Source organism: Antechinus flavipes, chromosome 3, assembly GCF_016432865.1.
Source record: "Antechinus flavipes isolate AdamAnt ecotype Samford, QLD, Australia chromosome 3, AdamAnt_v2, whole genome shotgun sequence".
In the NCBI taxonomy this organism is placed as follows: Eukaryota; Metazoa; Chordata; class Mammalia; order Dasyuromorphia; family Dasyuridae; genus Antechinus; species Antechinus flavipes.
In genome coordinates this window covers 628,878,617-628,901,863 of record NC_067400.1, presented here as the reverse complement: position 1 = coordinate 628,901,863, position 23,247 = coordinate 628,878,617, and the positions used below count along the sequence as shown (strand labels likewise).

General features: G+C 32.0%; 2 protein-coding genes across 2 annotated transcripts in view; one reads left to right on the top strand and one right to left on the bottom strand.

Moving 5' to 3' along the window:
- Window positions 1-7,176, bottom strand: part of LOC127557654 (vomeronasal type-2 receptor 26-like) — a 34,992-nt gene extending 27,816 nt beyond the window's left edge. Inside the window, exon 1 of the mRNA XM_051990964.1 lies at window positions 6,905-7,176. Coding sequence (XP_051846924.1) covers window positions 6,905-7,176 — 272 coding nt within the window. The remainder of the gene's footprint in view (window positions 1-6,904) is intronic.
- Window positions 7,175-23,247, top strand: part of LOC127557653 (vomeronasal type-2 receptor 26-like) — a 149,600-nt gene continuing 133,527 nt past the window's right edge. Inside the window, exon 1 of the mRNA XM_051990963.1 lies at window positions 7,175-7,281. Within this exon, the coding sequence (XP_051846923.1) occupies window positions 7,175-7,281 (107 nt within the window). The remainder of the gene's footprint in view (window positions 7,282-23,247) is intronic.

Genomic DNA, 23,247 nt, shown 5'->3' with positions numbered 1-23,247 from the left:
TATTAAAAATAACAATGTACAATGTACAAAATGAGAATAAATAAAAAAGAATGATCAGAACCACATATTCAGGTTAAAAAGTGGCACATGAGATAAGGTGCTTGTACTCAGGAGAACTAGAATTAGAATATTAACTTAGATTCTAGGTTTGTGAAATTAGGCAAGTTATTTTTATCACTTTCTGCACCAGTTTACTCATCTGTATAATGTTCTTGATACTAGCACTTATGACATGAAAGATTATGAAGATCAACTGTAATAAAAAGTATAAATAATTTAAAAATCACCTCAAAATTATGAGGAAATTCTATCTTTTTTAATTTGAAAAAACAATAATATTAAAAGGATAAAATATTCAGAATAAATTCACTCTGCCAAGCTACTTCTATAAAAGAATTATAGTCCTGAACATAAGCAATTTAAGCAGGAAGCATCAGCGAGGCAGAAAGAGAGAGACAGTGACAGAGAAACCTAGAAAGATTGAGAATCATGAAAAAAATCTTTGAAAAATACCAGCTGAATAATCATCAGCAATTCACTTTACCTCTCAGTGCACCAGGCAACACTCTAAGAGAGTAAGTTACTATTATGTTACTATCATTCAGCATCCAGTTGAATAAAAATTCTGTATTGTAATATACATTAGAAGCTATATGTTTTATATATATACACATATATATATAAAACATATATATTGTATATATATATATGTTATATATAAATGTAACAGTCATATATAAATGTTTGTAACAAATATCATGTTTTTAATTGTGATAATTATTTATGCATTGTTACAATATTGTGTTATGTATGTTATATGCATGTGATGTGTGTACATATGTTATGTATGTGTATATACACATGATCATACACGTGCACATACATACAAAAGTGATTCTCTGTGTATATATTAAAGAACCCATGGCAAAATGAAGCAGCTATAGTGAGTAAATTAATTGATTTGAAGTCAGAATATCTTTGATTCAAATTCATCTTCTGACATTTATTGCCTAAGATATCACAGGTAAAAGATTTCATGGTCATGAGTGTATGCTCTTGCATCTTTTTAAAGGTTTATAAGCATATTTATACTGCCTTTTTTTCAAAGTAGGTATGGGAATCAAATAAAAAGAAATGATATATTCTAATTATATATCAGGCTTTCAAGTTTTCTGAGAATCAACTGTTAGAAGGGAGATAGAGCTTAGATTTCATAAGGAAAAAAGCTTTCTTCTGCCAGAATATTTCCAGAAACAAAGCAATTATAGGGGAGATATTCTTTGGATTAATCTGTAGCTCAAAGTGTGTGAAATGCTGAGTGTATCAGAATAAAGAAGCATTATTTTTATATGAGATTTTAAAGGGAAACAGACATTGAAGGCTTGGAAATCAGACAGGAAATGATACTCTGCTGATGGAAATGTTTTTAAAAGTGACTTTTTAAACATCCCTCAAAATGTGCTTCTTAAAATTAAAATTAAACACAAACTTACTCATAGTAATATAAAATATACTTAGGATGAATATTCAAATAATCCCAAATCTTTGGCAGCATCAGATCATAAACAAATAAAGGGAAAAATCCTCCTACAATAAAATCCCCATGCCTGTAGTAGGTGGGACCAAAATCTCTTTTCAGGAAACAGAGAGGAGCTTCTTTATGATCCATAGACCCAAAAAGCATCAGAAACACGAAAAAAAGTGAGAGCATCAGAAATACCCCACTCCAACTTCTAACACATGGGTAAACAACAGTCAGACCAAAATAGGATCAGACCTGATTACAGGAGAACAAGGATTGCAAAGAACTTTCTGATGATAAAACTGTTCTGCAGACAAATGCTTCTTTCTTTTGGAAATTCTGAGTTTCTTTCTGCTTCCTAATTCCTGTGAAGATAAATGGAAAATGGTTCAGCTCCTTGCCCAAGACAAGGGTAATAAGGAAAAAAAACTAGGGGGTATTTATAAGAATTTGATATTGCTTACATATCACTATAGGCATATTCATGGTAAAAGATGCATAAGGTCCTTACCATTCCTTTTCTCCCCAAAGTGCAATCAGAATGAGCCACATAAATGGGTACTCTGGGACCATCCTTCTTTGGGACTTTGCACCTGAGTTCCCATATCTGAGTGATAAACATATTTTTCCCTTTTTTCTTTCTCTGACCAAGTATTCTCAGCAGAGTACACTGGGAACAAGGGAAAAGATTCTCAAGGATTTATCTTGAATCACTGGTGTGTCCTACCTGAGTAGTCCCATGTCAATAGTTAGTATTCCTGCAATAAACCTGGGCTTGACAGATGTTAGATCAATTGAAATGTGTGTGAGATGACAAAGTGAGATGACTGGGACAAAGTCAAGGGTTTTTCCCAGATCACATTTCTATCATTCATCCAGCAAGAAGCATGGAAGGTCTCATGCTCCTGGGGTACAAATGAGCTCACTTCCCAAGTCCTGTCTTCTAATTTGAGTACTAAATAGTAATCTTTTACCAAGTTACCCCAGTGTCACACCTAGATTAGGAAAATAATGATATAGCATATCAAAATGTATGAGATGCAGGCAAAGCACTTCTTAGGGATAATTTTATATCTCTAAATGTTTCTATGAATAAAATAGGGAAATAAAACATCAATAAATTGAACATGCTATCAAAAATATAGAAAAAGAACAAAATAAATATCATTAATTAAAGACCAAAAAGGAAATTCTGAAAATGAAAGGGGAAATTAATAAAATTGAAAGTAAGAAAAATATTGAAGTAATAAATAAAACTAAGATCTGGTTTTATGAAAACAACACCAACATAATAGTTAAAACTTTAATTAATTTGATTAGAAAAAATGAAGAAAAAAACAAATTTCCACTTTTAAAAATGGAAAGAATAAATTCATCAGTAATGAAGGAAAAACTAACACAATAATTAGGAGCTATTTTGCTCAACAATCTGCCAATAAAATTTCAAAAATCTAAGTGAAATGAATGTTTACAAAAAATATATAAATTACCCCACTTACCAGAAGAGAAAATAAAATAATTAGATAACCCCTTTAAAAACCTGAACAAGCCAACAATGAGTTTCCAAAGAAAAACATTTCCAGAGTAAGATGAACTTACAAGTGAATTCTCCCAAACTTTAGAGAACCATAAATTCTAATATTATACAAACTATTAAGATAATAGGAGGGGCAGCTAGGTGGTACAGTGGGTAGATCACTAATCCTAAAGTCAGAAGGACCTGAGTTCAAATCTGGTCCCAGACACTTAACACTTCCTAGCTATGTGACCCTGGGTAAGTCACTGGACCCCAATTGCCTCAGCAAAAAAAAAAAAAAAAAAAAAAAAAAAAAGAGAGAAGGAGTACTACCAAATTCCTTTTATGACAAAAGTATGGTACTGATATTTAAAACAGAAAGAGGCAAAATAAAGAAAATTACAGATCGATTTGCCTAAAAATTACTGATACACATTTTTGAACAAAATATTAGCAAAACACTGCAGAAATTTATCACTAGGATAATACACTATGACCACATGGAATTTATGCCAGTAATGCGAGACTTGTTCAATATTGGGGAAACTATCAGCATAACTGACCATATTGATAACAAAATGGAAACAAGTCATATTTTATCTCAACAGATGCAAGAAAAGCTTTTTTTTTTATAAAAATGCAATACCCACTCCTATTTAAAACATTAAAGAGTATAAGAATAAATTGAGTTTTTCTTAAATGATAAGCAACATCTATCTAAATTCATCCACAAGATCTATATATAATAGGATAAGCAAGAAGCATTCCAAAAAAAAAAGATCAGGGGTGAAACAAGGATGTCTATAATTACCATTGTTTTCAATGTTGTATTATAAATGCTAACTTTAGCAATAAGAGAAGAAAAAAAATTGAAGAAATTTGAACAAGCAATTATAAAACAAAATTATCATTCTTTGCAGGTGATATGGTGGTATACTTAGAAAATTCTATAAAATCAACTAAAAATCACTTCAAATAATGAGCAACTTTACCAAAGTTATAGGATAGAAAATAAACCCACATAAATCATCAACATTGCTGTATTTTACCAAAAAATCCCAAAAGCAAGAGATATAAAGAGAAATTTCATCTAAAATAATTGTAGACAATATAAAGTATCTGAGAGTCTACCTTCTAAGACAAACCCAGGAAAATTATAAGATAATTACAAAACATTTTTCAGACAAAGTCAGATTTAAGCAATTGGGAAAATAGCAATGGAACGTGGGTAGGATTAGATAATATCATAAAAACAAAAATTCTACCTAATTATTTACTTGTTCAGTGTCATACCAATCAAACTACCAAAATTATTTTACAGAGCTAGTAAAACTAATAAAATTCATCTTGAAGAAAGAGATCAGGTGAATTAATGGAAACAAAATGTGCATGGAACATGGCTAAACAATACTAGATGTAAAACAATATTATAAAATGGCAATCATCAAAATTATTTGGTTTTGGCTAATGAATGGAAAAGTGAATCAGTGGATTCTGTGAGGTACACAAGACCCAGTAGTAAACAATTATTGTAATCTGCTAAATCCATAGATTTCACTTTCTAGGACAATAACCCACTACTTGACAAAAACGGCTAAGAAAATTGGAAAATAGTATGGCAAAAACTAGGAATACCACAATATCTCGCACCTATACCAAAATAAGGTCTAAATAGGTATATGATATAGACACAATGGATGATACTATATGCAGATTCAAAGAACAAGGAATAATTTTTCTGTCAGATATATAAGGAAGGCAAGAATTTATGATGAAACAAGAGAAAGAACATTATTAAAGGCTATGTGAATAACTTTGATCACATTAAATTAATGTTTGTGAACAAACCAAGCCAATGCAACTAAGATTAGGAGAAAAGCAGAAAGTTGGGAAAACAATTTTTTACATTTAGAATTTTAGATAAAGACCTCATTTCTGAGGTCTTGAACTGAGTCAAGTTTACTAGAATACAAGCCATTCCCCAATTGATAAATAGTCAAAGGATATAAATAGGAAGTTTTCAGGTGATGAAATTAAAGATATATTTATTCATACAAAAAATCAAAGAAATCCACATTAAAACAACTCTGAAGTATCACCTCACAATAGTCATTTTACATAATATGACACAAAAGGAAAATGAAAGTGAAGCAGATTTTTCCTTTTATTTTTTGTTTTCTATCATCAGTTTTGTTCTTATTCTTTTGTAATATGATTAATATGGAATATGTTTTAACATGATTGTAAATATTTACATGTAATTGAAAAAATATTAAATAAAAAATACCTTCATAGACTGAGAACTTCTTCAATGTTTGGGCAAGCATGGAACCTAGTTCCTGTTTGGTATGTCAATGTGTAATTTATGTAGTAGTCAATGACCACCAATGTATAGCTTTCATTTTATTTCTTTCCAGTTAGGAAGTGAGGAAGAGTTTCAAACATTGCTAATCCTTTTCTTATGATAGATAGCATGAAAATAGCACTGATTTTTGTATGCAATGGATATATTGCAATCTTTTTGCCAGTTCAAGATAGGGACAGCTCTGTCTTTATCTTGAATAGGTGAAAAAGTTTTTTTTTTTTTTTTTTAATTCTCAAATAGGTAATTTGGCTACCTATTTTTTCTCTTTTTTTAAATTAAAGCTTTTTATTTTCAAAACATATGAATGGATCATTTTCAACATTCACCATTGCAAAACCTTGTGTTCCAATTTTTTCCCTCCCTTTCCCCCATCTCCTTCCGTAGAAGACAAGTTATCCAATAAATGTTACACATATGTAGTTCTTCTACACGTGTTTCCACAAATATCATGCTGCATAAGAAAAAAGCATCACAAAGCAAAAAATGAGAAAGAAAACAAAATGCAAGCAAACAACAATAAAAAGAGTGAAAATGTTATGTTGCAATCTACATGCAGTTTCCACAGTCTCCTCTCTGGTTGCAATTGGCTCTCTTCATGACAAAACTATTGTCATTAGTCTGAATCATCTCATTGTTGAAAAGAGCCATTGATCTATCACAATTGATAATTGTAAAATATTGCTTTTGCCATGTTTAATGATCTCCTGGTTCTAATCATTTCACTTAGCATCAGTTTATGTAAGTCTCTCCAGTAATATCTGAAATCATCCTGCTAATCATTTCTTATAGAAAAAAATATTCCATAACATTCATATATCATAAACTTATCCAGGCATTCTCCATCTATTGGGCATTCCCTCAGTTTCCAGTTTTGCATATGTGGGTCTCTTTCCCTCCTTTAAGATCTCTTTGGAATAAAAGCCCAGTAAAAGCACTGCTGGATCAAAGGATATGCACAGTTTGATACTCCTTTGGGCATAGTTTCAAATTGCTCTCCAGAATGGTTGACAGTTCACAACTCCACCAATAATGTAATAGTGTCCCAGTTTTTCCACATCCCCACCAATACTCATCATTATATTTTCCTGTCATTTTAGCCAATATGAGAAGTATGAAGTGGTACCTCAGAGTTGAGTTAATTTGTATTTCTCTGATTAATAGTGATTTTGAACACCTTTTCCTCAGACTAGAAATGGTTGTAATTTCATCAGAAAATTGTCTGTTCATATATTTTGACCATTTATGAATTGGAGAATGGCTTGAATCCTGATAAATTTGAGTCAGTTTATATGTTTTAGAAATGAGGCCTTTATCAGAACCCTTGAATGTAAAATATTTTTTCCAAGTTTGTTACTTCCCTTCTAATTTTGTCTACATTGATTTTGTTTGTACAAAATTTTTTAACTTAATATAATCAAAATTTTGCATTTTTTATTCCTTAATATACTGTAGCTCTTCTCTGGCCACCAATGGGAAAACAGCCGTGTCCATGAGAGATCACATGAGGAGGAGTGGACGGAACAGACAGCCATGTCCGTGGGAGGCCATGTGAGGAGGAGTGGACGGAATAGACAGCCATGTCCATGGAAGGCCACATGAGGAGGAGTGGATGGAATGGAGAGCCATGTCTGTGGGAGGCCATGTGAGGAGAAATGGATGAACCACACAGCCGCGTCCGTGGGAGGCCACGTGAGGAAGAGTGCATGGACTAGACAGCTGCCATGTTCGTGAGAGGCCACAAGAGGAGGAGTGGATGGACCAGACAGCCGCCATGCCTGTGAGAGGCCACATGAGGAGTGGATGGAACAGATACCATGTCCATGAGAGGCCACATGAGGAGGAGTGGACAGAACAGACAGCCATTTTTCAAGTGCTTTAGTAACTTTAGAGTTTTATATTGATGCTAACTTTCATTATGATGATTATTTTCATCTTCTTAGCCTACTTAACAAGTGAGAGATGAAAACTCAGTTACTTTTATTTCCTTTTGAAGTATTTTTCATATATCTATTGATAGCTTTTATTTTCTTCTTTGAAAACTTCCTGTACATGTTGTAATCCATTTATCTAATGGGAAATGTTTCTCAGTATGATAAATTTGAATTAGTACCTTATGGATATTTTTGAAAATAACATTTTATTTTCCCATACATTATAAAACAATTCTTACATTTTTTTTAAAGCTTTGAGTTTCAAATTCTCTTCTGCTTTTCTTTTACTCTGCCCCCCCAATCCTTGAGATGGTAAGTAATCAGACATAAATTATAAATGTGATTTATAATTATATATTATAATTATATATAATATATATAAAAATTATAAATAATTTTTTATTTGTCTTCATGCACAAAATAATTAACCTTTCATATTAATTATTTTGTGCATGAAGACAAATAAAAAAGTGAAAATAGTATGCTTTTGTCTGCATTCATACAACCTCAGTTCTTTCTCTAGAAGCAGACAGCATTTTTCCTCATGAGTCCTTTGAGATTGTATTGAGTGTTGTGTTGCTGAGAAGAGTTAAGCCATTTACAACTTGTTATGCAATACTGCTTTTACTTTGTGCAGTTTGTTGCTGGTTCTTTCACTTTACTTCATATCAGTTCATGCAAGTTTTTCCATATTTTTCTGAAAGCATTATACTTTCTATTTCTTATGGAACAATAATATTCTATTACAATCACATATCACAATTGCTTCAACCATTCCACATCCCACCCCACTTTGATGAACATCCTCTTAATGTCTAATTTTTAGTTACCAGAAAAACAGCTACTATAAATCTTAGTATAAATAGGTTATTTTCTCTTTTTATTTAAATCTTTTGGGATATAGATTTACCAATGGCATTCCTGGATTTGGGCAATATTTCTAATTGTTCTCCAAACTGGTCAAATCAATTTACAACACCACCACAATACATTAGTGCCTAATTTTAATACATTCTTTCTGATATTTATCATTTTTCTTTTTCTCTTGGACATATTAGACAATCTGGTAGACAAGAGCATCTCAGAGTTGTTTTAAGTTTCATTTCTCTGACCAATTGTGATTCAGAATATTTTTTTCATAGGGTTATAGATATATTTGATTCCTTTGTCTAAAACCTACCTGTTCATAATCTTTGATCACATCATTTGAGCAGTGACTTGTATTACTTTGACTCAGTGTCCTATGTATTTGACAAATGAGACCTTTAGCAGAGATGCTTCCTGGAATTTCCCCCTACAGTTTTCTGCTTTCCTTTTAATTTTGGTTGCATTGGTTTTGTTTATGCCAAAACTTTTTAACATTAAATAATCAAAATAATTTATTTTGCATTTCACATTTCTCTTTCTTTATCTCTTGTTTGGTCATAAATTATTTTCTTCTCCATAAATCTGACAGGTAAATTACTTCATGTTACCCTAATTTGTTTATGGCATCACTCGTTATTTGTAAACCATGTTACCATTTTTAACTATCTCTTGGCATATGGTGTGAGATATTGGTCTGTACCTATTTTTCTGTCATGGTTTTTCTAATTCTCCTAGCAATTTTTGTACCTAAATTTTTTTTGGAAGGGTTATCAAGGACTATATCATCAATTCATCAATTGATGAATATTAACAAAAATAAATTTCCCAAATTAACAGAAGAGTAAATAAATTACTTAAAATTTACATTTTCAAAAAAGAAATTGAACAAGCCATCATTTAAATCCTTAAGAAAAAAAATTTCCAGAGCCAGAAAGATTTGCAAGTGAATTCTATCAAACATTTAAAGAACAATTATTCCAGTACTTGGAAAAATAGATTAAAAAAGGAATCCTGCCAAATTCCTTCTATGACACAAATATGGTACTGATACCTAACTAAGAAATTGATTGATGGATTGTGGTGTTCTCTTCTTTTGTATACTATAATCGTTCTCTCTGGGAGCAGGTTTCTTGGGGAGGTTTCTGGAGGCAGCCTTAGTTTCAGTTCAGAATAATAATCACTTCAAACACAGCCAGCTGATAAAATCCAAACATTTATTTTCTTCTTCCAAGTTTTATCTCTTTCTTTGAGCCCAGTTAGCTTTCTTTGAGGCCTCCTTGGTTTCAAGAGCTCTTGCAGCTTGTCTTTTAGCTCTTCTAGCTTCTGCCTCGAGCTCAACTCTGACTCATGACTTCTCAATCTCCCAGATTGCTCTTTGGCCCTGAGAGCTTCTGGCTTATGTGCTGTACACTGAGTACACACCAATCATTATATCACTGGGAAACCATTATTTGTTGTAGGATTAAATCAATGCTAAACTACATTTAAACATTGTCTCCTCAATTCCACTTAGTACCTTGTTTCAAGTTCTGGCCCATAACATCTCCTTGTAGGATCAGATCAATCACACTGAACCATGCTAAATTAGATAATTATTGTCTCTCTCAATTCTAATGACTTAACACTTTGTAAGGATTCCAACAATGGATGGATTGAAAAGACTAGATATATATGACATAATAATCAATAACTATATTAATCTAGTATTTCATAAATCCTCAACATCCAGTTTCTGGGAGAACTCACAATTTCAGAAAAATTGCTGGGAAAACTGAAAAATAATGTGCCAGAAATGCAATATAGACCTTCATCTAATATCCCATATAAAAATAAGGTCAAAATGGGTTTATCATTTGGGCATTAAGGGAGATATCATAAGCCAATTAGGAGAGCAAGGGATAGAAGGGAGGAATTTATGGCCAAAAAAGACCTAGAGAACATTATGAAATGCAAAATGACCAACTTTGATTATTTTAAATTTAGAAGTTTTTGCATAAGATCAACATAAACAAGATTAAAAGGGAAACAGAAGTCTGGGGAAAAACTTTACAGCCAGTGTTTCCAATTAAGGCCTCATTTCCAAAATATATAAAGAACTGTTTCAATGTATAAAAATCCAAGCCATTCCCCAACTGATAAATCCTCAGTAACATACAATTTTCAAATGATGAAATTAAAGCCATCTACAGTCATATGAAAAAATGCTTTAAATCACTCTTGATTAAAGAAATGCAAATTAAAACCTCTCTGAGGACCACCTCACACTTCTCAAATTAGATAAGATTACAGGAAAAGATAATAACAAATGGTGGTGAGGATTTGGGAAAACTGATCCACTAATGCATTGTTAGTGGAGTTGTAAAATGATCTAACCACTCTGGCTAGCAATTTGGAACTATGCTCAAAGGGCTACCAAACTGTGCATACTTTTGATCCAGCAGTGCCACAACTGTGTCTGTATTCCAAGGAAATCATAAAGAAGAGACAGAGACTCAAATGTACAAAAATGTTTGTTAATAGCTACTTTTGTAGGGGCAAGTAACTGAAAAACTATTAGATTTCTATCAATTGGGGAATGACTGAATAAGTTATGGTATATGAAAGTAATGGAATATTATTGTTCTATCAAAGTGATGAAAAATATAATTTTTAAAATGCCTGGAAAGATTTATGTGAAATGATGCTGACTAAACAAACAGAACCAGAAATATATATTATGTACAGCAGCAACAGGATTATGTGATGATCAATTATGACAAACTTAGTTCTTCTCAGTGATTTAGTGATCCAGAGCAATCCCAAAAATCTTTGGATAGAAAATAAATGAAGTGGTTTTTTTTGTTTTTTTTTTTTTTTTAAGTAAAATACAAATGGAATGTTATCAGGTGATTGGTAGAAAATGTTAACATGGTGATAATAGCATGGTGAAAAAAAAGGCTGCCCCAAAGACCTCCAGAAAAACAAACAAGAACACTACATTTTGGGATACAGAACTAGTAGTGGTATTGTTAGATCCAAGGGCATATGTGTTTTATAGCCCTTTGGACATATTTCCAAATTGTTGTGTAGAATGTTGGATCTATTCACAATTACACCAAAAATACATTAGTATCTTTATTTTCCCTATATTCTCTCCAACATTTCTTATTTTCATTTTCTGTCCTATTAGCTAATCTAATAGATTATGAGGTAGTAACTCAGAATTCTTTTAATTTTCATTTATCCAATCAAGAGTAAGTTGCATTATTTTTCATATATCTATAAATAGATTTGATTACTTCATCTGAAAACTGTTCATATCTTTTGGTCATTCGTCAGTTGGGGAATGACTCTTATTTTTATAAACTTGATTAAGTTTTCTATATATTTGAGAAATGAGACTTTTTACCAGAGAAAATTACTTAAAAATTATTTTTACAAATATTACTGCTGTCACTATATTCTCTTCATTTATTCTATTTTCTCTCTCCTTTTATCCTGTCCTAATTACTCCTATCTTCACCTTCCCTTCCTTTAATACTCACCCCACTTTCCTGTAAGGTAAAATAGATTTCTATACTCAAGTGTGTAGGTTATTCTCTCTTTGAGCCATTTTTGATAAAGATAGGATTCATTTACTCCTCTTCCCCCAACTCTCTTCCCTTCCACTGTAAAACTTTTTCTTGCCTCTTTTATGTGAGATAATTTACCCTCTTTTATCACTTTCATTTATTTGTTTGCTTATTTAGTCTTTTCTTATCACTTAATTTTATCATCCCTTCATATTCAGCTCATCTATGTCTCTGTCTATAAGTATTCTTTAATACTGCTCTAATAATGAGAAAGTACTTTTGAGTTGCAAGTACCATCATGCCATATAAGAATGTAAATACCTTATTGTTGTGATCTTCTTCCCAAATGCAGCCAGGTGATAAAAGTTCAGATCTTTTATTATCTCCAATATATCCCGGTTAGCTTAGAGGCCTATCTCTCTGCTTGGTTCCAAGAGCTCTTGCCGCTTTGTCCTTTGCTTCTGCCTCTGCTTTCTTCAGCCTCCAGAGTCAGTACCAAGTTGAATCTGTCTTGCCTTGAAGAGAGGGCTTCTGGCGTAATTCTGCTGAAATCCCGACTTGTAGCATCTTCACTCTGAAGAACTTCTTTGACTGGCCCATTGAAGCTCTATTTATGCTCTTTCAAGAAAGGGATTGTGGGTTTTCTCCCATAGTGCTCTCTGGCCCAAAGAGCTTCAAGGGAGGTGTGAACTCATTGAACTCCAATGAGTAAAGGTGTGAACACAAGCCTTGTATTAATTAGTTCTACTTAGTACCTTGTTTCAGGTTCTGCCCAAAACATCTTCTTGTAAGATTAGATCAACTCTAATTAGTTAGCAGTTAGTAAGGATTCCAACACCTTATTACATTTCTTATGAGTCCTTTTTCCTGATTACCTATTCTGCTTTCTTGAGTCCTGTATTTGAAGATCAAATCTTCTATTCAAATCTGGGACTATAATCAAGAATACTTAAAAGTCTTCTATAAGATTGAATACCTATGTTCAGTTTTGCTGGCTAGGTGAGTCATGGTTGTAGTTCTAGATCCTTTGCTATTTGGAATATTATAATTTAAAGCCTTTGATTCTTTAATGTAGAAGCTGCTAAATCTAGTGTTGTTGGGACTGCAGCTCCATTGTTACTTAAGTTGTTTCTTTTTGAATAGTTGCGATATTTTTTCCTTGACTTGGGAGTTCTGAAATTTGACTCTACTATTCTTGGGAATTTTTATTTTGGCATATCTTTCAGGAAGTGATTGATGAATTCCTTCAATTTCTATTTTATCCTATAGTTTAAACTATCAGCACATTTTTTCTTGACAATTTCTTGCAAGTCTAGGATTTTTTACCAAGGTTTTCTAGTAAATCAATAATTTTTAAATTATTTCTCCTGTATTATTTTTCAGATTAGTTGTTTTTTCCAGTGAGATAATTTACATTATCTTCTACTTATTCATTCTTTTGATTTTGTTTATTTTTTGATTTTTCATGAAGTCATTAGCTTTTATTTGCTCAATTCAAATTTTTATGGAATTATTTTCCTCAATGAGCTTTTTTACTTCCTTTTCTACTTGAGCAATTGTTCTTTTTGAGGCATTCTTCCCAGCTTTTTGTATCTCATTTTGTTTCTCTTTCATTTCTTTTCTCATTTTCCTCATTTCTCTTTTATTTGATTTTCAAAATCCCCTTTGATCCATTCAAGGCCTAAAATCAATTCTTATTTTTCTTGGAGGCTTTGGATGCAGGAACTTTGATTTTGTTTTCTACTTCTGAGTGTGTTTTGATCTTTCTTGTCACAAGGTAACTTTCTATGGTTGGACTCTTTTTTCTGTTGTTTGCTCATTTTCTCAGCCTATTATTTGATTTGTAAGTCTTTGTAGGTCTCTGTTTTCAAGGTGGAGGGTGCAATGTACCAGTCTTCAGGGGGTTTGTATGTCTGTTTTCAGAGATCCTTCCAAGGACCTTTAACTTTTCAGATCTTCCTAAGGTGTTAGGATCTAAGGAGATGTGTGTTTACTATTTTCTTGCCCTGTGCAATAGTCTATGAGTGACCACAAGAACTTTTTTATGTCCTGGAATTGTGAGGAGAGTACTTACTCTACTGTGGCTGCAAGTTCTAGTGTACCAGTGCTCTTCCTTACCTTGATATTGTGAGTCAGGACTATGTCCTGGTTCTGAATATGGCTAAATAACAGACTCCTGCCTTAGTATTAGCAAAGAGACTCCTGTATTCTCCTTACCTTCTGTGGGCTGGAATGTCCAGAAGCAATTGCTGTTAATTCCCAAGGCCTGCTTCTGGTTTCTCTAGAGCTATGTTGGCCTGGTCCACACTGGACTGTGCCTCTTTCTTATCCTAGTGCAATAAACCTTTCCTTCTGACTTTCTAAGCTGTCTTTGGCATTTGCAGATTAAGATAAATGGAAACTACCACTGCTGCAATTGATTCAAAGACTCTAAGGACTTATGATTTGCTGAGACTCAGTCTGCACTAGTGTTATCTGAGCTGGACTGTGTTCCACTCTTACACTGGTGCAACAGTTTTCCTGCCTATATTCTAAATTGTCTTGGGCTGGAAAATTGATTTATTCTGCCTTTTTATGGCTTTTACCACTCTAAAACTGAATTAGAATCATTATTTGAAGATATTTAGAGGGGTTTAAAGAGAACTCAGGCAACTCCCTGGCTTTAGTCAAACATCGTGGCTCAGCTTACCTACTTTGTTTTCTTTATGCTCTTGTATATGCGTTATCCTCCTTGCTCTGCTCAATTCATTCTGAATCATTTCAGGAAAATTTGGTTAATTACCCATGAATTTGGTCCTTTAAATTTTTAATGGCATAATAATATTCTATTCCATTTATTTACCCAAAGTTTTAAGGCAATTCTCTGATAGATTGATATCTCTAATGTTCTAGTTTCAAGCTAAGGTTTTAGAAAATATCAATCATATTCTCTTTTTGATGATTTTATTGCTTATAGTATTACTGTCATTTCTGGAACAAAGCATACAAATAGTTTGTAACTTCTCAAAAAAAGAGTTCTCAATTAATTTCCTGCCTGGCTGGACCAAGTCACAATTCTACAAGTAGTAAACCAAGGTGACTTCAATAATTTTTATTAAAAGAATTTATTGTAGCTGATTTAGTGAATAAAGAGTGGGACTCAGCAGCAGGTAATTATAAGTTCAAATCAGATGTCAGACATTAACATCAGGATGACTCCAGTGAAAGTCACTTGACCTATTTGTTCCTCAATTTCCTACTCTATAAAATAAAGATAGCAATTGCTTCAAAAGAGTTTAGTGAGAATCAAACAAAAAATTATTTTTGAATGCTTTGGAAATCTTATAGTGGTAAGTACATCAATACTAACTTTTATTATGATGAACATTTGGATCGTTTGTTATTTTAGCCCATTTAACAAGTATGAGATGAAAACTGTCACTTAAATTTGCATTTGTAAAAAAGTTATCAAACTGCACATACTCTTTGATCCAGCAGTGTTACTACTGAGCTTATATCCCAAAGAGATATTAAAGAAGGGAAAGGGACCTGTATGTGCAAAAATGTTTGTGGCAACCCTTTTTGTAGTGGTTAGAAACTGGAAATTGAATGAATGCCCACCAATTGAAGAATGGCTGAGTAAGTTATGGCATATAAATGTTATGGAATATATATACATATATATATATATATATATATATGTATATATATATATATATATATATATATATATATATATATATATATATATATATTATATATATATATATATATATATATATATATATTATATATATATACATATATATATATATATATACATATATACATATATATACATATATATATATATATATATATATATATATATATATATATATATATATATATATATATATACTGTAAGAAATGGCCAGCAGGATGAATACAGAGAGGCTTGGAGAGAGTTACATGAACTGATGCTAAATGAAATGAGCAGAACAAGATCATTATACACTTTAACAACAATACTATATGAGGATCAATTCACATGGAAGTGGCTTTCTTCGGCAATGAGAGGATCCAATTCAGATCCAATTGATCAGTGATGAACAGAACCAGCTACACCCAGAGAAAGAACACTGGGAAATGAGTGTGGACTGCTTGCATTTTTGTTTTTCTTCCCAGGTTATTTTTATCTTTATAAATCTGATTTTTCTTGTGCAACAAGAAAACTGCATAAAGATGCACACATATATTGTGTTTTAGATATACTTTAATATGTCTAACATGTATGATGAGACTGCTTATCATCTAGGGGAAAGGGTGGAGGGAAAGAAGGGAAAAGTTGGAGCAGAAGTAATTGCAAGGGTCAGTGTTGAAAAATTACCCATGCATATGTTCTGTAAATAAAAAGCTATAATAAAAATAAATAAGAAATAAATAAGAAAAAATGCATGTGTAATTATTTTCATATAGTTTTTGATAGCTTTTTCATTTGAAAAATAACATATATTGTAATCTAGCTAATTATTGAGAAATGTTACCAAGTTTTAGAATTTTGAATTTTGTTCCTTATGTACATCTTCACAGAAGACATTTCCAAAATAATAAGCACAGAAACAAACTTCCAGCAAAATCTTTTCCTCTAGTTACTTCTTTTCTCCTGAATTTAATTACATTAGTTATGTTTGTAAATATAAATTCCTTTTCAACATTATAAAAGCACAATTGTTCCTTTTTGTTTGCTACAGATCTTTCATTAATAAAAATTTCCCAGATCCATAGATCTGAAAGGAATTTTGTTCCTTGCTGTTTTAATTAGCTTATATGTATGTATGTATGTATGTATATATAAGTTGTTTAAGTTTTTCCTCTTTATTTTAGTATTTAATTTGAGCTGTTGGCATGAGTGATATCTTTCAGACAGTTTTCTAATTTTCTTTTTTTTTTAAAGTCACGTTCTTAGGGAAATAATCATGATATTCAGATGAATCAGATGTATTAAAATGTTTATTTATTCTTGTATGCTATAGACTTAAGCCACTCAAAAATATATCTCTATACTTATTTGTCAGTGTCATTTGTGTTAATGCCTACTGTTTTGAAGTATTAATTGAGATGTGGTAATGTTAAGCTCTCTTTCATACCACATTTTACATTAAAAATGATTTTAAAGGAAAACTAACTATAATAAGTAAGCAAAGTATCACAAACTTTTCAAGCTTCATACAGGTTATTGGGCAAGTATGATCAGAGATGGGACATCAGGATCGCTGATCAGTTATTGTCATCTAGAAATTATCTTGTAAATGATTCTTAAAAAGAAATGGAAGGTGTCACAGCAAAGTAAATTATTATTATTATAGAACTGGTATGAGTATGAACTAATAAGTACTTGAGAGTAGATATGAAAATGGATTATACTTACTCATAACAATAGTATATGTGAATGAAATACTACAGAATTTTCAGAATGCTACTAGACATCATTTTTTTTTTTTTGGAGATAGAATATTGATATTTCATTGCAACTTTATAAATGAGACACCTGAGAGGCAGATAAATTGGGATGAGTAATTTGCCTATGATTATATTGTTAGTTGTTTCTGAGGCAGCAAGAGAACCCACAACCTATCTTTATTATTTTTTGTCTATCACCCTATTCAATACAATAAGTATCTTATTATACTTGAAATGCTGCTTATTCAATAACAAGAAAATATATTTATAGGATGATATAATTTAAGAGTTTTTTTTTTTAACAGAGGAAAACTAGAGTTTATTTTTTTTTTTTTTGAGTTGGGGATCTTTTTTTTTTAATAGCTTTTTATTTACAAGATATATGCATGGGTAATTTTTCAGCATTGACAACTGCAAAACCTTTTGTTCCAACTTTTCCCCTCCTTCCTCCCAGCCCCTCCCCCAGATGGCAGGCTGACCAATACATGTTAAATATGTTAAAGTATAAGTTAACTACAATATATGTATACATTAGACATCATTTGTTACTTTAAAATTGTGGGTCAGTTAACTTAGAAATGAAGAGACAATCCTGGGAATATAACAAAGTGAAAGTCCAATTATTCTCTTAATAGTCACAAATACCATTAAATGTACTTTATCCCCTAAAATTGTAAAGTGAGTTATTTCAGGAAAAAGAAGATATGAACATTGCTCATACAGCATTGCACTAGAGTGTACATTACTCTTTTCTAATGTAGTTTCTAATGTCAAACACATTGCCAGGAGATCACATTGTTGCCAAGATACTCCTGAATATGATTGATTAAAACATAATTAGGAAATATTTAACTAAACTAGTAAATATACAGTAAAATATATATAATATTAAATGTAAATTTGGCTCAGTGGGTTCTAATTTTAATTTAAGTTATAGCTCTAATGGAAAGAAAAGTAGATTTGGAATCATAAGGCATGTCTTTAAAATCTGACTATATCAAAAAAAACCTAACTATCACTAGTAATCACTACTAAAAAAAATGACAAAGAGAAAAAAAAAAACATTGTTTAGATTAAAATGGTCTTTTCTGAAATGGGAAAGAATTGAAATACCTGATTACAGAGGTACTTTCTAGCATCAGGCCCTGCAGTCCTTAGATTCTGAAGGTCTTGCTCCTAACCCACCAACTTTTGAATGATAAAATGTTTTTTTTTTAATAAATTTTTATTGATAGAACGCATGCCAGGGTAATTTTTTACAGCATTATCCCTTGCATTCACTTCTGTTCCAATTTTTCCCCTCCCTCCCTCCACCCCTTCCCCCAGATGGAAAGCAGTCCTTTACATGTTGAATGGGTTACAGTATATACTAGATACAATATATGTGTGCAGAACCGAACAGTTTTCTTGTTGCACAGGGAGAATTGAATTCAGAAGGTATAAATAACCCAGGAAGAAAAACAAAAATGCAAGCAGTTTATATTCATCTCCCAGTGTTCTTTCTCTGGGTGTAGCTGTTTCTGTCCATCTTTGATCAATTAAGGCTCTCTTTATCGAAGAGATCCACTTCCATCAGAATACATCCTCAAACAGTATCGTTGTTGAGGTATATAATGATCTCCCGGTTCTGCTCATTTCACTCAGCATCAGTTCATGTAAGTCTCGCCAGTCCTCTCTGTATTCATCCTGCTGATCATTCCTTACAGAACAATAATATTCTATAACATTCATATACAACAATTTACTCAACCATTCTCCAATTGATGGACATCCTTTCATTTTCCAGTTTCTAGCCACTACAAACAGAGCTGCCACAAACATTTTGGCACATACAGGTCCCTTTCCCTTCTTTAGTATCTCTTTGGGGTATAAGCCCAGTAGAAACACTGCTGGATCAAAGGGTATGCACAGTTTGATAACTTTTTGAGCATAGTTCCAAATTGCTCTCCAGAATGGCTGGATGTGTTCACAATTCCACCAACAATGTGTCAGTGTCCCTGTTTTCCCACATCCCCTCCAACATTCCGCATTATCTTTCCCTGTCATTCTAGCCAATCTGACAGGTGTGTAGTGGTATCTCAGAGTTGTCTTAATTTGCATTTCTCTGATTAATAATGATTTGGAGCATATTTTCATATGTCTATAAATAGTTTCAATTTCTTCATCTGAGAATTGTCTGTTCATATCCTTTGACCATTTGTCAATTGGAGAATGGTTTGATTTGTTACAAATTAGAGTCAATTCTCTTTATATTTTGGAAATGAGGCCTTTATCAGAACCTTTGATTGTAAAAATGTTTTCCCAGTTTATTGTTTCCCTTCTAATCTTGTTTGCATTTGTTTTGTTTGTACAAAAACTTTTCAGTTTGATATAATCAAAATTTTCTATTTTGTGGTCAATAGTGATAGTTCTTCTTGGTCATAAATTCCTCCCTCTTCCACAGGTCTGCGAGGTAAACTATCCTATGCTCTTCCAATTTATTTATAATCTCATTCTTTATGCCTAGGTCATGAACCCATTTTGACCTTATCTTGGTGTACGGTGTTAAGTGTGGGTCAATGCCTAGTTTCTGCCATACTGATTTCCAATTTTCCCAGCAATTTTTGTCAAATAATGCATTCTTATCCCAGAAACTGGTGTCTTTGGGTTTTTCAAACACTATATTCTTAAAGCTATTGGCTGTTTTGTCCTTTGAACCTAACCTATTCCATTGATCAACTAGTCTATTTCTTTGCCTGAATGATAAAATGTAACTGGGGAATATTTAACAAAATTAATAAGAATGCAATAAAAGACATAATGCTGTTGCTTTTCAATTACTTCAGTGATGCTTGTGTCTTTGTGATGCCATTTGGTGCTTTTGTATCAAAGATAATGGAGTAGGTTTGCATCTTGTATTCCAGTGATTCCATTTTGGCAGGTAATCAGAGGTTAAATGATTTTCCCACATAACTAGAAAGAGTGTAAGATTATACTTGAACTCAAAGTTTCCTCATTCTAGGTCCAGTGCTCTCTCCAGTGAGCAAGAAACTATCCTTGAATCACAGATAATACTACATTTTAAAACAAAATAATTATGCAACCTACAGAGACACTCATATAAGACTCAATGGCTTCTATTATAATTTGAGTCAACAGAGAAAGAAAAGTAGATTTAAAATCAGGAGACATGAATAAGAACTATGTTATTTATAATTTATGTCAACAAAACCCATGAACAAACACTTTTACGAAAGAGAAAATCATTTGAACACATGATCACAGAGATACTTTCTAATTGTATAGCTTATAACTTTTAGATTCCAGTGTCCTTGCTCCTCTTCCATCAATTTCTGAAACATAATTTTTTGTTATATTATTAAGACAGAATTCTGGGGAGAGCAATGGTTGAAGAGAGCATAACAAAGGAGAAGACAATATCCCTTATGCCAAAGGTCATACCAACACTTGCGGATTTGGTGGTCACAGAAAATCAGCACAAAGGGACAAATGGCTGGGAACCATGATCCTAAGAGATCCAAAATGGCCACGAACCAAGGCTGATGTTTGTCTTTTTGAAAGAAGTAAAATGACAATCCAGAATTAAGTGAATAAAAGGAGACATATGTGCTCACCAATAGGAGGACAGCATGTGTGGCTCTTTTCTCAGGGAAAGCTTTGAGAGAGAGATGAGGATTATGAATATGTTTGACTTGCTGATGATGCCTGTGCAGAAGAAATATTAAGTATACACTGGCCCAGATCATGAATCCCACACACATAATATCAGGTATAGAAAAGACAATTGCAAAAAGTGCAGCATTAAAAGAGGAAGGAGTTAAATTTGAACAATATCCCAGATACCACATCTTTGTATTATTAGTCAGGTATCTTGAGTTATGCATAGTACCAAGTAAAGTGAAATTTATCAACAGGTAGAAGCACCAACAGAGAAAGCAAGAGTGGACAATACACTTTTGAGCTTGGGGTTTGAATTCTGCCCACTTGGAGTTACTGGGACTGATGGTGATGACCTGAAAACCACTCAAGAGGCAGGTGATGCTGAGGGACACACTCCGGGCCACATTTTGAATACATACAGTAATTCTACACCCAATACGATCCAAAAAATTTCTGATACCCAAACAAGCAATTGTATGAGGGATTCCCTTGGAGAGCAGCACTTCTGAGTTGGCCAAGGTTAAGTGAGCAAAAATGCAATCTATTGGTCTCAGTCTTTGGCCAATGAATAAAGTAAAACTGTATAGACCAAGGAGGAAGAAATTCCCAAGAATGCCGACTCCCATTTGAATAAGGAAGCTAAGTCCCAATGCCAAGTCACCAAACATCATTTTCTTCAAGTCTTGGGAAGAAGAATTGTGAGCAGGGATGGCAAATCCTATGGAAAATGTAATAAATTTATTTAATTTCTAAAGTCTGTCTTTGAAGGTAATGAGGCTTCATTTAGAAAATATTATGATAACTTGTTTATTGGTTTGAATTCTGACATAATTAAGCTGGGGAGTGGAACCACTAACACTCGTTTGTATATCTTGAATTTTTCCTTGCTAGCTAAGATATGAAATTTTGCAAAATTTTGGGAAATAGCAAAGATATGATACTAGAAGTTTATCTTGAAACTCACAGCCTTTTTGGGGTAGCATGGATACTTTACATATGGATGATGGAGGAATAAATTCACAATTTCAATTCCAAAAGGCCAAAATAGTAGAAATAATTTTTATAAAATATTATTAAAATATGATAAACAAAAATAATATACCAAAAAAAAGTGTAAAATGGGGAATGACTACAGGAAATCATGTTACCATGGGCAGCATAATCAAAATTTCTTATCTGTATTTGCCTCTTGTATTAAATGTAGTAATGGTAGCTCCATTTCAAGATGTTTTTGGGAAACAGATATGAAAAGTACTATTCCATGATTTAGAAGTCTATAAATTATATTAATTTATTAAAATATGTTTAGTTCCATTTTCTTTATTGATTATAATCTATCAATTTAAACTTGGAAAAAATAAATTTAACAAATGGGACATGGGAAAATATTTTCTATTAAATTTGTTGCAATAAAGATTGGTAGAAGCATTTTAAATATTGTTGAAAATATTTTAGAAATCACAAATGTATTCAAACTTTTAAAAACAGTAAATATTCCTATCTTAATCCTAAATATAAATATTTTATTAATTTTAATCACATCCCCAAACAACTAAAAACCCATCAATTTGGTAATCTTTTGTAAATTTTGTTTAATATTGCATATTATTATAATATAAAAAAGAAAAATGTGAAGAATCAATTAGTTAATAAATACAAAGTTAAATGCAAATTATATGTTAGACAATGTCTAAGCATCATGGGATGTTAATTTAAAAAGAAAATTCCTATTCTTTATTAGGGTCTATCAAGAGCACATGAACATATAAAAATAATGCATATGACAAATATGGTAATATGCACATTGTCCACATTTCATAAAAAAAAAAATAGAAGGGCAGAAGGTATGGAAAAGCAATAATAAAAAATAAATTCAACAATAACAACAGTAATAATTAACAACAGTATAAAGTGGCATTTAAACAGTAATTTACCAGTCAATGTGCCAGGGGTTTCAGAAATATTTTATACAACACTGAATAAATATGTAGCTTATATTTAAATAAAATTCTGTTATTTTTCTTGATTCTATTACTTAAAGACTGCTCACTTTCATCCTATTGTAGAAGAAAACTGAGTTGTCCTTATCTTTGTTGGTGGAATACATCTTTTCATTGATTCTGTTACTCTGACAAATCTTCAAATAGGGTCCTAGAAATGGAATAAATCTTTTCTTTGGTCATGACAACTCATAAAATAAAGAAAATAGAAAATAGCCATCATCACTGTCTAATAACTTCTGTTTTTGTGATGACAACAATAAAGTAAGGGAGAGTGGGGCTAAATGTTTTAAAAATTGCAAAAGTTTTATACAACATGGAACCAATGACTTTCATTTTGTTACACTAAATATGAGGTGCTTATAAAGTAACCAGAAAATAGGCTCAGCATTGATATAAATGGATTGCATCAAT